This window comes from Spinacia oleracea, chromosome 3 (genome assembly GCF_020520425.1).
Source record: "Spinacia oleracea cultivar Varoflay chromosome 3, BTI_SOV_V1, whole genome shotgun sequence".
Lineage (NCBI taxonomy): Eukaryota > Viridiplantae > Streptophyta > Magnoliopsida > Caryophyllales > Amaranthaceae > Spinacia > Spinacia oleracea.
Window position 1 is genome coordinate 20,723,930 of NC_079489.1, and position 18,046 is coordinate 20,741,975.

General features: G+C 41.1%; 1 protein-coding gene across 1 annotated transcript; it reads left to right on the forward strand.

Annotated features, from left to right (window-relative positions):
- The first annotated feature begins 4,427 nt into the window (after window positions 1-4,427).
- Window positions 4,428-5,276, forward strand: LOC130470736 (agamous-like MADS-box protein AGL80). The gene has a single exon (XM_056841256.1). It carries the CDS (start codon window positions 4,469-4,471, stop codon window positions 5,003-5,005), a length of 537 nt encoding a protein of 178 aa, XP_056697234.1. The 5' UTR covers window positions 4,428-4,468; the 3' UTR covers window positions 5,006-5,276.
- Window positions 5,277-18,046: the final 12,770 nt, after the last annotated feature.

The window sequence follows — 18,046 nt, forward strand, 5'->3', positions numbered from 1 at the left end:
CCGCAGCAAGATCGACCAACTTCTTCTCAGAAGCCATCCACTTAACTTCCCAAGAAGCCGCCGCCTTCTTCGCCATAGCCACTTGGTTCTTCGAGGAGATAAGCTCGTCGCACAACAAGGAGCACTGCCTACGCACGGCCAAAGCAGCCTGTGACGCCTGTAAAGAAAAACATGTCACAAAAGCGACACACGACGCGCTTACAAATACTATGAACTGAATAAAATAACATAAATACACTTACCCGCAGGCTTAGTTCAGCAGCGTTCGACGCGACAGAAAGAGGTACGACCTCATGATAACGCTGATACGTCGAAGGCAATATCAATCGGTCTGCATGCGGCCAAACAACGGCATCTTCACCGTCGCCCAAGAAGTTCGGGGGCAGAGTGACAACAGTATCCTCGACGGAACTTTTGTCAGCAGGACGCTTCTTGGCCGACGCAGCAGGGGGCCTAGTCGCAGCAACAGCAGTCGACGACACCTGAAACGGCCTCGGCGGCGACGACGACGATAGAGGATGAAAACCTTCACCCCCTATAACAACGGGCGTCTCAGGCGACGCACCTATCTTAGAATAACGAGGCACGAGAGGCATCGCCTGACCACCCTGCCCACCAGCGTTACTGTTCGACCTCAACCGCTTCCTCGCTCGTTCCATCATCTCGCTCTGTGACATCCTCGACACTGGCTTAGACGACAGCGTATTCTCTTCAACAAACAAAGCGAGAAACCATCAAAAACACACCCCGCAGATAAACCAAGCATATAAGAAACCAAACCAAAAATACCTGATGTGTTAGCCATCTCAAACTCTTCCTCTGATGCAGACGACGAATTCGCAACGACTTCCTCGAGTAAGTCCAACCTCCGTCGACGATGAACTAAGCAAATCGTCTCGTTTTCAGCCTCCTCCTCGTCAACGTCACCAACTTGACTCCCCTCTTGACTTCCCAAACGACCTCCGTCACGGCTGAACGATCTCTCCACGACAGAACAACCCAGAAACCTCAAACACTTATCGTGAGAGTCAGAGTTCAAACCAGCTAACGACGTATCAACAACTGCAAGACAAAGCCAAGTAAGACAACGTTCAGTAAAACATCATAAATCAAAAGTACAGAAACATAAAGTACCTTTCGTCGTCCACCCTTCCACTAAGAAGTTTCCTACTTCTCCCAGAGACGCCTTATTCACATAAACAAAACGACTTTGCCAACCCCTATCATTTACAGCTAACCCGACACACAAATTCTTCTTCTTTTTCTTCGTCACCAAAGTATACCGACAACACTCCTTCAAGGATAAATCATAAACATGCATCAGATCAGCCAAGTCAAACGGTGTTCGCCAACCCGAAGTAACCCTATGCACTACAGTAAAAATACGCCAGATCTGGGGCATCAATTGGCCAGGGCTTAAATTGAACACCTCGACAAAAGATCTAGCCAAGGGTGTAAAAGGAAACAAAAACCCCAGAATAAAAGGGTACTCATACATAACCACATAACCCTCCGGGCAATCCTTGGCCTCGTCCTCTTGACCAGGAATCCTCACTTCAGCCGACGGCGGCAGACCGGCGAGAGTTATAAAAGCCGCTGGATCCTCAACAGTAGAGTAGATCGGGTTGAGTGACTTGGCCCGACTAACCCCAACATCTTCCTTATCCTTAACCACGGTCGGCCTAGTTTTTGCCATCGCTCTACTAAAATCTACAAGAAAATCGAAGGAAATGATCGAAATTTTACCTGGGTGTGGCTAAATCGAAGCAACGAAAGCAATTCCTCCCTTCCTTTTCTCTCTCTTGTTTTCAGATCTGGAAACTTCCTTCGAAAAATTCTAAGACGCTTTATTGCATGTCGCGAAAAATTGGCATTTAATACTTCGAGAATCGGAACGGTTCCGTCCCACGAACTGGACGGTTGTAGACGGTTTACTTTTTGAATTTTGAATTGTTTCTTTTTGCTTTGTATACACTCCGCAAACTCACAATTGGGGGCAAACTGTTATCCCACTTTATTGGACTAACGACATAACTGCTTTGACGTCTGATATTGTCGTGCCATCCAGGTATCATCATGTCGCAGGTGGCGTCGTGTCAAGTGAGCCTGTCAAGTGAAGCGACAGGCGACAAAGCCTGGGCGACGTAAGACCAGCGACAGGGCTCTGGCGACAAGAGAAGATAGGTCAAGTTCCAAGCCCAGAAGCCCAACATGGGCCACGCCGTCATAAGATGGGAAAAGGTCCAAGCTTTGACCGAAGACTAGGGAGTTTGTTGAAGACGTGAGCAACGGCCAAGGAGGAATCCCTATCTTCCAGGGATCTTCCCAACCAATAGAACCGTTAGCATTTGGCATATAAAAGCATAAAGAACGGCGTGATGAAGGGAGACGTTCACTCAAGCACTCAAACTCTTAAGCTATCAACTGTCTTTAGCGTTCATTATTGTACTTTAGATTTTCAATATCAATTCTCAGAAAAGAAGAGCATAAACAATCATATAGAATACTTAGTGGATTGATAGCCTCATAGCTATCCGCGGTTTTTTACCTTATTCCTGGGTTTTCCGCGTCAACACTTCTCTGTGTCGTGTCTCCTTTATTTGTGTTATTAATTCTTTGCTTAGTTAGTGTCGATCCTAGCCGAAAGTCGCCTCCATACGAATTTTGGCATAAACAGCTCCCATCCCTTACCTTAGATTGTCAGCTACTTAGTTAGCGTATGTTTGAGTGGAAGGAAATTTATGTTAACTAAAGGAGCGCCTATCTCCACTCTATTCTTACTCATTATAGTCAAATATCCACTATAGTTTCTTTAATTGTTTGGCATAGATGTAGTGGAGATTATATGATACAACATGAATAACTACACTCCGGATTTAAGATTTTATTTCAATACATTATTACTTTACTATAACAGAAATCTTTAATGTTTGGGTGAATCAAAGTGCAAATTTTCCTTGAAATAAATATTTAGATCAATATCGTAAACATGGAGAAGATTATATGGTTTGAGTTATGGCTAATGTTGCTATTTTCTTCCACTTGATGCATTAACCTATTGTTTTCTTCAAGCCCTTACCTCATCAGATGTCAGCTAGCATATTTCTTTTTCAATCAAACTTCTGCGTGTTGGATTAGGGTGTTTAACTTGCTTACGCCTATTGCACTTTGAAAAAAATTAACTCTTTGGATGGTTGATTTTTTTTGAACTCCAAGGAAAAAAGAAAAGTTAAGATGTATTTGACCTAATTGTTGGTATACTCTTAAATGAGAAAGTTCAAGCACTTGAAGCAAAATAAATAGGATTGCATGTTGAGTAATGTCTTACTAATTGTTTGATGATAAGTTTCATTGATTTCTTCATTATATTTCTGGGATTATGGATTTCATTTATTTTTTTAACACATTTAGGGGCTCAAGTGGTAATATATTCTAGTGTTTGAAATATTTCTTGGGTGACATGATGTTTTGGTAACATATGTTAAGACAAAGTAGTGAACCTTAATTATTTTATTTTTTTATAAGTAATTTTGTAAAAAAATATATTATCTCTATTATATAAGATAAATCCTGAGAAGTTTGATATCTACGTAAAATGCCCAAAAATTTTACCTAATCTTTTAAAGTACCCGCCACACACGTTCTTAAATTAGTAGCATGCCACACATGTATTTAGATATTTTTTAAATATGAAAAGTGGATAACAATTCCACATACGACTATACGTGAATGTGAAACATATCTAATTTATTTCCATTAAAAAATGATAAGACAAATATTTTTAAATGTTGTAATCATATTGCGTATATATTTCTAAAAAAAAGGATATATTTAAAATGGCAATATGTTAATCTTCTTCTAAAATAAAATATTTGCAAACCATGTATATTCTCTCTAAAATCATATGGTTCTTAACCATATCCAGATTATTGGTAGAAATATGGTAATAAATCAGATGTCATTTTTGCAATGTTGAAATCTTACCTTTCCTCTTTTACACTTGTAAATATAATATTTTTCTAAATCAATAATAATAGATAAATAATCACCGTGTTCACATGAATTTGAGATAACATATCATATATTGAACTTTCCTATCTGAATAAAATATAATAATCGGTGTATTTCTTTACAAAATCAACCGTATTTCTTCAAAACAGAAGTTCGCAGAAAATTATATCAATTTATGAAATATATAGTCAAAGTTTTAGGTCAATATTTTTCAGGGATATTATTGATTTTTATTTACTCGATTTTTTGTGATCCTTGAAATGATAATCCAATAATCAAAATAAATTCTAAAAGATCACATAGCTAGGTTGGAAAACATTTAAAAATAAAAAATTACCCGCGTAAATTATCCTTATAAATACCTCTCATCAAACCTAAACTTATTCATCTACCTATCAAAGTGCAAAAAAGTTTAATTCATTTCATCTACTTACCTAGGCTTTCATTCCTTGTTGAAATGACCAGAAAGAAAGTAAAGTTAGCGTACATAGAAAATAAGTCTTCTAGGAGAGCGACATACAAAAAAAGAGTGAAAATTGTCGTAAAAAAGACTCGAGAATTAAGTGTCCTTTGTGGCATAGATACTTGTACTATCGTCTATGGCCCAGATGAACAAGCTCCTGTGGTATGGCCTCCGTGCGAGGTAGAAGCAAAAAGGATTATCTCTAACTTTAGGATAAAGTCAGAGGTAGATATGTCTGAAAGAAGCTTAAACCAACAAACTTTCTTGAAAGAAAGTGTTAACAAGGCACAAGAGAAGTTATTCAAACTTCAACAGAGGAAACGTGAGATACAAATTGAGAATTTGGCGACTGATATCATGAGTGGGAGATTAACACTCGAACAAAGCAACCCTTTCGATTTGAGGGATTTGATTTTGGTGATTGAGAATAGAATGAGGGCTATGCAACAACGTATTAGAATCATTGAAGATGGTTATATTAATAATAATCAAACCATCTTGCCAAATGTAACAACAAATCTACACATTTGACAGGCGTGTGCGTCATCAAGTGGAGCGATCTCATGTCTATCAATTGCACGCATGTGTGTTCAATTGGTCGTGGAGAACGGAGCAAGTTCAGCGTCGAATCCTTTGGAGTCTCATTTGATTTAATTTTATTTATATTTTATTTTATTAATTTTTAATTATTTTCTTTCTCTTGTAGACTAATCCTATGTCAAAATAACAAGTCTACACATTTTTTTACTATTGAAAATCAATTCTTATTATTTGTTATTGTTTTTTCTTCAATTATTGTAAAATCAAGGTTAAATGGGATATGTAATTGCAACTTATGTTATTTGAATCGGTTTTGTTAATGAAACTTATTTTTCTTCCTATTATTAGCTTTTCATTTAAAATATTTGTGTTAAATTTTTTTTTTTTTTCTTCCATGAAATTCAAGAAGCTCATTGAAATTAAAAATCATACAGATCAGTGTGGTGTATGTAAGGAAATAAGCTTACACAATTATTATTTAAAGGTGATGTACAAATTATTGTACATCAGAGTAAAGTTAACTGAAAATTTCATAAAAGTTACCCCGATATAATGTAAAAGTATTTATTTTTTAGTGATAAAATTTTTCACTTTAATAAAAATTATGCTTTCAAAATCACTAATAATGTATAAAGGTAACTAGTTAACCCTTTAAAATTTCCATTTGTCATTTTTACATAATATAAAGTTAATAAAAATATGTTAAAAGTTACAAAAAAAACCGGGTAAAAGTTACAAAAAAAAAAAAAAAAACTAGGTAAAAGTTATCCGAACGTATAATAAATTTATTAACTTACTCGTGCAAGACCTTTTGATAATCTTATCTTCTGTAATCTAAGAAGGGCATATTAACGCTATAATAAAAATAATATGATTATCATATAATTTTTATCTTTATATGGTATGTGATAGAGTATAAAATAAATCAGGAAAGATTTTATTTAATTAGATATTATTTATTAACTTGTTATTAGGAGAATATTGCATTCCTTAGAAGTATTATTTATGTTTAACTAGGGGTGTCAATGAGTTTATAGCTCGTGAAAGGTTCGTGAACAAACTCGTTCATTAATAATAATATATAAAAAAGAGCACAAACCAAAATTTAAAGCTTGTTCAATAAAGAGACTAACTTGAATAACTCGATGTTCGACTCGTTTAAACTCGCGAACAACTCATTCATGTTCGTTCATAAGTTCGTTCTTGCTTGCTCGTAAGCCTAGTAAAGCTCGTTCAAGGTGGAAATTTAAAAGTGAAAAAAACATAACTACTTCACTATTTTATTTAAAGATATGAATAATAACTAAAAATAGTAAATATCATATAAGATAACAAATATAGTATTATGCATATGATATAAGATATCAAACAATTCAGGTTAAAAAAATAAAAATATTTAAGTCTATTATGCAAACTTTTTATTTGAATCGATTATTTTTTTACGTCATTTTTATTTTTACAACCATTTATATGTCATTATATGAAATTACTAGATTACAAAAGCTATTTTAAAAATTACTACCTTTATTTTTAAACTAGTTGTTGGACAGCGCGCTAACACGCGCCATCCCCCAAGTTAGCAAAATTTATTTTGTGAAATTATAATTGATATAGTTTGTGATGATATTCCTTTGGACTTCCATTCATTCTGGTGTAGTGTAGACACCTACTTTTGTCCCCGCTCCCGCAAGGGAAAGGTTCGATGATGAAAGCATAAAAACTCCACTTGACAACGCGTCTCCTATAAAATAAACGAATCTCGATTCCCCATTTCATTTCGCCAGAAACCTGCTATTTATAGAAACCTGCTAAAAATAGTAATTGCCGTAAAAGGTAGCTTCTAAAAGTGGCAAATCATAAAAGATAGAAACCTGTCAGAATTAGGTGTTGCACTCCAACATAAATCCTAAATGAGATAGAAAACCGCGAGAATCCTATTCCTAATATGATTCAGAAATAAGAGTTACGTATTAATTAAAATCTTAACGAGCCTAGAGTTCGTAACGGGCCCAGACGCATTCCGTCATAAAATTGATACGCGCTAAAAGACTCGAATTAATCTCAAACTCTACGGATTTTAGGAATCCGAATCTGACTAAACAAAACTGCCCATACCCTATTTTCAACGCCTGGCTCTGGGCGCCGAAATCTTCGGCGCCCAGGCCTGGGCGCTGAAAATACCTGGGTACGTGTTTTTTTCCTAAGTCTTTGTGGATTGGAACTCCGCAATTCTATCTTTCCACGAACTCTTCCTTATAAATAGGCCCCTAATTTCGACGTGAAAGAACAACAACAACACACAATTATATTCTGAGTATTGACTCCAACCCTTAGCCTAAGCCTCTCGCTGCGAAATTGTTCACGCGTTCTGTCGCAATCGATCCATAAATCGAACAGAACGTATCCTGTCCCATAATTGAGATTCGTTAAATAAAAAGGAGAAATAGCAAAGTCAAAGTGGTTAGTTTTCTGAGAATCGTGACGCACCTCTCAAGGGTGCGTCGTAATGTGTCCCTTTTCAATGATTTAACTGCTTTCCTCGCCCTTTTTATGAACTGTTAAACTAACCTAATCTGATTGTTCTATCACGCCTAACAAATATGATATTTTTGGGAAATCGGATTATCATGCTAGGTCCCTTAATGTTATTTAAATCAAATAATCACGATCGAATTAGTATTATATGTTGCATATTGCTAAAATCAACTCAGATTAGTTTAATAGTTAACTCATGTCCCTTCAATTATTTATGCTGAGCTAGTAAGGATATCCTGCCTCTGGAGTTATTGACGAGCGAAGTACTCCTCTCGGTAGTTACAGTCCCCCGAACCCTCAATCTCTACCTTGCGGGTGTATATTGAGAGATCCCCACACCAGGGATCACAAGGGAACCTACGGCCGTCGTGGTCAAACATAATTGCACTCCCTTTATGTCACGATAACCGGGTTTTGTCAGTTTTTCTCATTGTCGTTAAAAAATGAATGGCGACTCCTATATTACTAGTCAATTGGGTGTATACTCACAGGAAATCCAATTACACTTGATTGAATAAAAAGAATCGTCACACCCACGAGGGACGAGGTCACGCATTAACCTCGCGCTTTTTCGACCCCCTCACAGTGGCGACTCCACTGGGGATAGTGAAGGAAATAATCGTGCTTGTAGGTAATCAAAATAGCCGAAGGGTGAAACGATCCTACCCCGCGTTTATTTCCCCATCAAGTTGGGACGACCTGAAAATCAGCATATTAATGTGAACGGGCAGAACATCATAACGAATCTCGGCTCCCTCGGGAGTTGGGACTAAGGATACCTTTTTTCGCCAATAGGGGGGTGCATACGCCGCGCATGTTTCCCACTCGGTACTTGTGCAGGTAGTACACCTATCCCGAACCCAATCGCTCGCCCATTAGGTCCCTCTCGCCTGCATGCCCCCTTGGCTTGCACTTGCGGATTGGCCTCTTGAGCGAAATTCGTCTGTTGAAGACACTACCTCGACCAGGGCATGTGTTGGATCTACGATAGAAGCGGTACCAAGCCAGGCGCAAATAAACTACCCATAGAAGCCTATCATAAACTACGTGGCATATTTAATTTCCAAATCCATGTTTGTAATGTAGTTATGTGTAGCGAAATATGTGATTGTGTGTGATAAACTATCCTAGGAAACCAACGACCTTAAAAAACTGCCCAAACATTCATAGACTAATTTGCCAAAGAGTTATACCGAAACACGTGTTCCGCAAACCCGAATGATCGCCACAAAATAAGCGACGCTCGGGATGGCCTGTAACGAATCCCACAAACGTTGTTACGCGTGAAGGACGTTATTAGGCAAACACGCAAATCGAAGTCGCATAAACAGAAGACAGAAAAATGAGAACTAGCCAGGGACGCATTTTCAACGCCCCTGGCTGGGCACCAGAATTTCTCACGCCCCTAACTGGGCGCTAAAGTTGCTGCTTGGCCTTCTGGTCAGGCGCAGCAGCCTCGGTGCCCGAGCGAAAGGAAAATACGTAGCGCAAAAAAAAATGTTCATCAAAAGAATTGCTACGAGGGCGTAAGAAAAGCACTCGATTTCAAAAAGCGACTCGTGAAAAATTAATAACTCTTTGTGTCGTTGTTAGGCCTCCTACGACGGCAATGCTCGGCACCAAAACCGAACATGCTAACAACTATGAATGTCACACGGGCAAGTGTTTCGAAAATCCAAAGAATGACCAAAATAAAAAAAATAAAAAACCAAAAAGTGTACCGACAAAAGAAAGAGTGAAAAACCAATTTAGAGAGTCGAAGTCTAGACGAAGTAATGCTTAAAACTTTGGGAACCTAAACTTTAGCTTATCTTATGCCTAGGACTGGTCCTGCCACTTGGTGCCGATCAAGGAATCAACGGTTAGTGCGTCTCGAAGATACATCACCAACACTAGGTTTAGTAACTCCAAGCTCCGTCCGTCGTCCCTCATTTCAAGGATCTCCGCTTCCCCAACCTCGATTCGCACCTCCAAACATGTCCATCGAAGATTTGCGAGACCAGATGGTTCAAATGACCCAACTTATAGGCCAACTGAAAATGGAAAACGAAGCCTTAGCGGCTGCGCAAGCCAAAAATGACCTCGAAAACGAGAAGAGGATTGAAAAAATGGTCCTACAGCAAACCATGGGGAGCAAATACTTCTCCCTCGAGCCTGAACCTTTTCCTGGCAAATTACCAGAAAAGTTCAGTTCATCTGACTTACCAAAGCTCAAGGCCACGAACAATCCCCGTTATCATCTACTGAGCTTTGTGAATACCATGAACTTGAAAGGCGTGGACAAGTCCATGTACTTACCTGCCTTTCCTTTGTCCTTGGAACCTGTGCCGCTCAAATGGTACTATCACCAGGACCCTAAGCTCTTCCCCACTTGGGAAGACTTTGTCAATGTCTTCATCAAGCAATACTCGTCGAACATGGATTTCCAAGTCACCATGCGCGAGCTGGAAGTTCTCTTCCAAAAGAAAAATGAGGGTTTCACAACCTACTTTGCTAGATGGAGGGACCAGGCGGCCCAGCTAATCAATAGGCCTCCCGAAACAGAATTGGTCCAAAAATTCATTGACAACCTGGACCCGGCTTACAGACAACACCTTAGGTACCTGGGACTCGACACTTTCAAAAGAGTTTATGATGTGGGAATAAAGATCGAGGACGACCTCGCCAAAACCATACAGAGCAAACCCACATATAAGACCAACACCTATAATCGGGGTAACACATCCCAAGCCCAAGAAGTCCATGCTGTAGAAGAGGCTCCCGCCCGAAGAAACCCTGTAAGATGGGTCCGAGACCGAAAGTTTGCCCCACTCGGGTCAACTTTGGTACAAGCCTTTGAAAGACTAACCAATCAAGGAAAGTTGAGACCTATAGGCCCCACCCGTGACCCTCCTGTCAAAAACAAATATTGGGTCGAAGGTACTTACTGCAAATTCCATCAAGGAAATGGGCATGACACTGAAAACTGCTGGACTCTAAAACATACGATCCAGGACATGATAGAGGATGAAGTAATACCTCTCCCTAACGTTGGCAAACCCAACAACAACAAGAGCCCACTCGGCTCTTGTCACATCTCTCTCGACCAACCAGAGAATTTCGACCCCACGGTGTATATTACACCTCAAGGTGCACCACTCGCTGTGGTCCCTATGGATCGAATCGAGAAAGAAGTGTGCGGTGTGTGGAACGATGATGCTGAAGATATTTACCTATCTCAAGTCTCGGGCCAGGACCTCTTCACTGAAACTTGGCCCGGGTATGCTCTCATTGACACCACCCCTCAGGAGCCCGAGGTCGACAACCTCACCCGATCCGGAAGGATATACCAACCGGATATTCACCCACCTCCTATGGACGACATCCCGGTCAGGCCTACTCCTGAGAACGGACGGCACGCCACCGTCGCGGAAGTCATTGAAAATCCTCTCCTGAAACAACTAAAAAGAACCAAGGCTGAGATTACCATCTGGGATCTTATGTGTACTTCAAAGGAACATCGCGAAAAGCTTATTCGCTCACTTGACCTCATCTCAGTACCTACAGATATCACACCTGACTCATTGGTTAGCCATGTCACGAGAGATGCCGGAGAAAAGGCCATAGTTTTCACTGATAAAGACTTACCCAAAGAGGGGGGTGCTCACAATAAAGCCCTTTACCTAGTGGTTGGATGCAAAGGACAAAACATCCCCCTAGCGCTCGTAGATAATGGTTCGGCGGTTAATGTCTGCCCATTGCGAACCGCCCATTGCTTGGGGCTAGGAAGCGATGACTTCCAAACCTCCACGCAAGGGGTACGAGCTTATGATAACTCCCGAAGGCCTGTATTGGGGAAAATCAACCTTACCATACAAACCGGGCCTGTGGCACGCACCACGGAGTTTCAAATAATCGACATCAAGCCCACTTTCAACCTCCTCTTGGGGCGACCTTGGCTCCATGACTTAGGAGGTGTGGCTTCTACCTTGCACCAAATGGTTAAACTTAACCATAACGGGGTAATACTAGAAATCCGCGCCCCTCCTCTCGACGTCAGTTGTACTATGGTTGGAACGGCTGAAACTGCAGACGACCTTTATGGGTTTCAAATGGAAGAGACAATCCAGTTCATCGAAGATTATGATCCAGCATTCCTAGACCCGCATGCATCCCGAGTTATCCCTAGAATGCTGTTAGCTCAAGGTTATTTCCCAGGAACCCCATTGGGCATAAGGAGGAAGGAATACACATTCTGTCCTTTTCCCAACAAATCTACTCCCTTTGGCTTAGGCTATGAACCAACGGAGGAAGATATTGCTGACCGCCTATCTAGGCTACGCCTTAACAAAACCAAACAAACCACCCTCCTTCCCCCATATCAAAGGACCCTTAACGGGATGTTCATTCGGGAAGGAGAAGAACACCCATGCTGTGATTTCCCTGAACCCTTCGTTCAGGATGGCTTGCTAAAACCCGGATTTGAAATTTTCCATGACTGCCACACCTTGGATGAGGCACCCCACCTCGCCAAGGCTAAAACAGCTGAAATATTGGACAACCAGGCTCTATGGACATTGTTTAACGAATCGAGGCCTATAGAGAACGAGACTGTGATGACTACCCTAGCTTTACAAGATGAAGGTTTCGATCCAACCCGGTTAATCTCTCCTGCATCAACACTAGAAGAGGTCGAGAACGGATGGGTGAAGACATACCAGTGGGTCAACGCAAAAGGAATGGAATTCAAGATGAGTACCGGTGAAGGACCGAAGTTTTATGAGACTAAACCCCAGGCTTGAGCCACATAGAGCACCATTAGTAAAAAGCGCCTAGTAGTTCTTTAGATTGATAGAAAAAAATAATAGAGACTTTAGATGGTCCTAAGGCCCTTTAGAATATGGGTCAGTTTTATTTCAGTGTGTTTTCCTTACTTTCCGAATCAATAAAGGCGTAATATTTCTCCTAAAAATTTTATTCTAACACTAAATGAACACCAAATGTACTTGCAAAATACAAAAATAAAGAGGCGGCCCACTCTAGGCCCAACAAACAAAGCCCACTCGGTTTTAAAATAGTACCATGGGAACCAGTTCCCGAAACCCACAAAATAAACCACACTATCCCATTCATATCCCCAAAACCTAAAAAGCCAACCAGTGTCATCATAAGAGCCAATCCATGCAACCCAAAATCAAAGGAAATCAAAAATTACCAAAAAAATAGATTCATAAAACATAGATTCCATCATACCCTTCACTACCAACCTACCTCCAAAGCCTACACAAAGATCTTCATAAACTCCGCACCCTGACTCCATTTTCAAAACTGTTTCGAGTCACCAATAGAAAAAATTAATCCGGACGAAAATGCGTTTCACGCTAACAGTCAAAAAAGCCTCCAAAATAGCCTCAAAATTAACTTTAACTACAAAGCAAAATACCAAGGCACAAAAAAAAAGGGGAATAGAAATAAACGCAAGAACATGTGAAGCAAAGCGTCAAAAATTGACCGCCCAAGTCATTTTCAGCGCCCAGGGCTGGGTGCCGAAATTTCTGACGCCCCAGCCTGGGCGTTGAAACTCTCTGCCTGCCAAAAGTTTTCTTTTTCGAAAGTGCTTGTCATTTTATCCGCACACAACGGAAAAATAACGAACACTTGGGGGGTACAGTACGTATCCATATAGGTTCACCAAGAATACAACTAAACATTAGTCGAATTTTACGCAAACGCAACCTATGGCAAAAAAAAAAAAAACGGCAGATGAAAATAATGATAAATACTTCACTCATTTGACCGATTAAGTAATATGTTTCCACTTCAGGACATATCTACCGAGATCCGGCATACTAGAACTTATTTTAAAGCTAGAACTACGCGCGATCTGATTCTGACAAGATACGTAGGCAATCCTTACCAAGGATTCGGTCCAAATAATAAAAAAATATATATTCTTTGTGTAAAAAAGTGTTAGACATATAAAAGAGGAGAAACAAAATTAAATGAATACTAAAAATACGCCTTTATTAAAACATAATAAGAAGGAAAACAAAGTGCTAGAAATAAAAAACAAACACAACTGAAATAAATACAGGGCACTTACACCCTAGCAAGAACTACACTACTCTAGTTCTTCCGGATCATCAAATAAAGTCTTGTAGAGAGCAATGTTCGCAGGATCCACCCCCATAGTCTTCTGCGCTGCCCCAATATCAATCTCCATAAGAACCGGCTCCTGGACACTAACTTCCAAAGATGCCAAGGCTTCAGAAACATTCTCAGTTATAGCCCGCTCAGCCTTAAGGGCACAAACAATGGTGGAAGAAGGATTATTATCATCAACTAGACTAGCCACTGTTTCTACAGGCGGCTGAACCTTCCTAACCCATACATTGTTCCGGCGACGATCTCCGCGAGAGCTTGCATTTCTTTTAACAACAGCAGGCCCCTTCATGTTAGGCATCTTTTTAGGCCTGAAACTGGAACGGGGAGGAACTTCCTTTCGCTTTCGATCAGGACGAGCTTTCACTGTCTTAAAGCTATAGGTACGAGGTCTGGCAGAATCAGTACCCTCATACTTAACACGAATACGAGGTATCAAAAGCTCAGGCGGCTCCCCATTTCGAGCCTCGGTCCTCACATCTTTGTCATCGGAACTCATCCACAACTTATAGTTTCCAGAAAGACCCACAAACCCATTTGTAGCTACGGCCCAACGCGGGAGACCATCATAATACCTAGCCCATGCTAAGACCCGTGTTTGTGAAAAGGCCGCTACCTTAGGTGGTACCGTATCAGAAAAGGGGATAGTCTGCCTTAAACCATATTGACGCATGACTCGGTAAGGTAAAATATAAATGGGACGAGATAGCCCCAACAAAGAAACATAAACCGATACATCAGACCCCCCTGTCATAGTAGTCAAACCCCGCCATGGTACCACCCACTTAATAGAACAAATGCCATAAGTAAAAAGGGAGGTCCATTCGGCCTCGTCCTGGCCTTGGTGCAAGTATTTTCGGTTACCCAAAGCTATAGGGCGATAATGTTTAGGATCGGCAGGAGCTTCCAAAAGTCTAAGCCGTTTCGCAAGCCAAATCTGCAAAAACAGGTACGATCGAATCAAAAAATGAAAGAAAGAAAAAAGGGTTCCTGGGGCACAGTTTCAACGCCCAGGACCAGGCGCCGAATATTCCAGCGCCCAGCCCTGGGCGCTGAAACTCAGCCCCAGGCGCCGAATATTCCAGCGCCCAGGGAAAGATTGATTACCTGCAGTAATAGGGGGCTTCCCTTAAAGTGTTCGGATTTGGCATCCTTCTTCAGTTCATCCGCACTCAGCAAAGTCTCGGCAACAACCAACGGCATGATAGAATAGCAACTTTCCATCTGGCTGATCAAGGGGATCAACCTTATGTCACCGAACTCACCATTATTATTCGACAGCAAATAATGATTCAACAAGCAAAATACAAGGGCTCGAATGTTCAATTTTTGTTCGGTCATATTCTTACTAGGCCTAAAGTGATGTTTTACAAGTTTCGCCAAGTTAACCTTATCATCTACAACAATTTCAGCAAACATGTTATCATCTAGACCTAGGAAAGCCCTTATGGTTGTTTTACCCTCTTCAATAGTGCCAGGGGTAACAGGAGTAGCATTAGTAGGATAACCAAGGATCGCAGCAAATTCATCAGGCAAAGGACATATTTCATTGCCCCGAATGGAAAAAACATGATGATCAGAGTCCCAAAAGCTTAGGGCAGCATGCAGAAAGTTATAATCAACATTAATTTATTGTAAGCCTAAAAGTGCCTCTAAGTGGTATTCTTTTAACAAAGCTTTTTCTGTGGGAGTGAGGGCCCGTAGCCAACGCCTAACAGTCCGTTGGAGTGAGAAAGTAGGGATCGACATGGCAAAAGCAGTAAATAATTAGAGCACAACAAAAGAAAAGAAAGAATTTGAGAGTGGTGGAAAATAAGGACGTATCTACCCCCTATATATAGCTGAACGCACCCCATGACATCCTGATCCCATTCGGAAACGTGTTAGGAAATCCGAAAGTCAAATTTTACCAGGAAAGGACTTTCAGCGCCCACGCTTGGGCGCCGAAATGTTTGACGCCTAAACTTGGGCGCTGAAAATGCAGCCCAAGGCCCAGATTTCACAAAACACGGAATAGGAAAGGACTTAAGACCGTGTTGCTAAAACACGAGGCCCTATTGCAAGAAGGATCAAGCCCAAAGCACCTTTAGCTCCCAAATAAGCAAAAAATAATAACATTAAAACTTGGTCGAAACTTAGACTCGTCTCAGAAAATGCTCATGTACACTTTTCAAAAAAAAAAAAAAAAAAAAAGCAAGTTAAATATCATGGTCATTCTTCGAAACACCAAAAATATGTGTCGTCAAGTCATTGGTTTTCCAAATAGAAAATGTCTGTCTGTCAAAGGGATAATCCGGGCCAAGCTAAAACCGGATGTCGCCTGAAAACTAAAGTCGCACTCCACGGCTTCGCTAAAATAGCACACTACTATAGGAGGTCGCTCGCACATATGAGCGTGACCCCAAACATGATTACAAGATGCAAAAAAACAACCGACGAGCCCCAATGCTTGGGAGCTCGCAAAAAAATGGACTCCAACAAGGAGCGCGCAATCAAAATCACATTCCCAGACGGCGCCACACACCATATCATGTTTGGATATCTCAAAAAAAATTGTTAAACAAAAATATACACAGTGTGGACCCACTTATAGGACACATCTAATCAGGAAATATTACGACCCACCAACAGGTTGTAATCACAAAAGCCCTTCTACATAGGCAAAATAAGAAATTCAAAATGGGCTCGCCCACCCTCAGCGGGCGGGGTCTGCGTCGCTAGCCGCGCAGGTCCTCAGTTTTCGAAAGAAATAAAATCTTCAAATTTAAAATAGGCTCGCCATCTTCAGCTCCTTATTTTCAAAAAAAAAAAAAAACAAACAAAATAAAATTTCAAAACAGATTCGTCCACTTCTATCGGACGGGGCGTCCACCCTCAGCGGACAGGTTCGCCACCTTCAGCCGGCGGGGTCTACGTCACAAACCGCGTAGGTCCTTATTTTCAAAACATCAAAACAGATTCGTCCACTTCTATCGGACGGGGCGTCCACCCTCAGCGGACAGGTTCGCCACCTTCAGTCGCCGGGGTCTACGTCACAAACCGCGTAGGTCCTTATTTTCAAAACATCAAAACTGATTCGTCCACTTCTATCGGACGGGGCGTCCACCCCCAGCGGACAGGTTCGCCACCTTCAGCCGGCTGGGTTTACGTCACAAACCGCGTAGGTCCTTATTTTCAAAACATCAAAACAGATTCGTCCACTTCTATCGGACGGGGCGTCCACCCTCAGCGGACAGGCTCGCCCACCTTCAGCGGGCGGGGTCTGCGTCACTAACCGCGCAGGTCCTTAGTCGCTGCAGCAATAACTTTTTTTTCGGTTTTCCATTTTTTCAAAAATTAAAGGATTGGTTTTCCCTTTTTCCAAAAATTAAAGGATTGGTTTTCCATTTTTCCAAAAAAAAACGATGTGCTGGATTTTCCTTCGTTTTACGTCCTATAAAAACAAGGGGGTTTTCTCGTTTAGCTAGCCCTGAAAATGAGAATCTTTAAAAACGTTTTACCTCGTGATTGGGCTTGGCCAGGCCCAATTATACTTTATAGCTTTGATTTCGAAAAACTCTGTAGCTACTCCCAATGACAAAGTGAGGGAGTTTCTACGCACCTTTAGATCCTTCCAATGACAAAGTGAGGAAGTTTCTATACTATCAGTTGACAAATCCCAATGACACGTTAGGGATATGTCGACACTTCAAGTGATGACCCTTAAGTCAAATGTTATCACTCGGGGGCTCGTGAGACCCTCGCAAAAAAGGTCACATACACCATGGCTTGTGTGACGCACTCCGTCTAATACTTTGACCATCGTCTTACTCCAAGACTCAGTCAAAGTGGGGGCTAACTGTAGACACCTACTTTTGTCCCCGTTCCCGCAAGGGAAAGGTTCGATGATGAAAGCATAAAAACTCCACTTGACAACGCGTCTCCTACAAAATAAACGAATCTCGATTCCCCATTTCATTTCGCCCGAAACCTGCTATTTATAGAAACCTGCTAAAAATAGTAATTGACGTAAAAGGTAGCTTCTAAAAGTGGCAAATCATAAAAGATAGAAACCTGTCAGAATTAGGTGTTGCACTCCAACATAAATCCTAAATGAGATAGAAAACCGCGAGAATCCTATTCCTAATATGATTCAGAAATAAGAGTTACGTATTAAATCTTAACGGGCCCAGACGCATTCCGTCATAAAATTGATACGCGCTAAAAGACTCGAATTAATCTCAAACTCTACGGATTTTTGGAATCCGAATCTGACTAAACAAAACTGCCCAGACCCTATTTTCAACGCCTGGCTCTGGGCGCCGAAATCTTCGGCGCCCAGGCCTGGGCGCTGAAAATACCTGGGTGCGTGTTTTT

Coding starts and splice junctions, on each gene's coding strand:
- LOC130470736 (XM_056841256.1), top strand. CDS start 4,469: ATGACCAGAAAGAAAGTAAAGTTAGCGTACATAGAAAATAAGTCTTCT.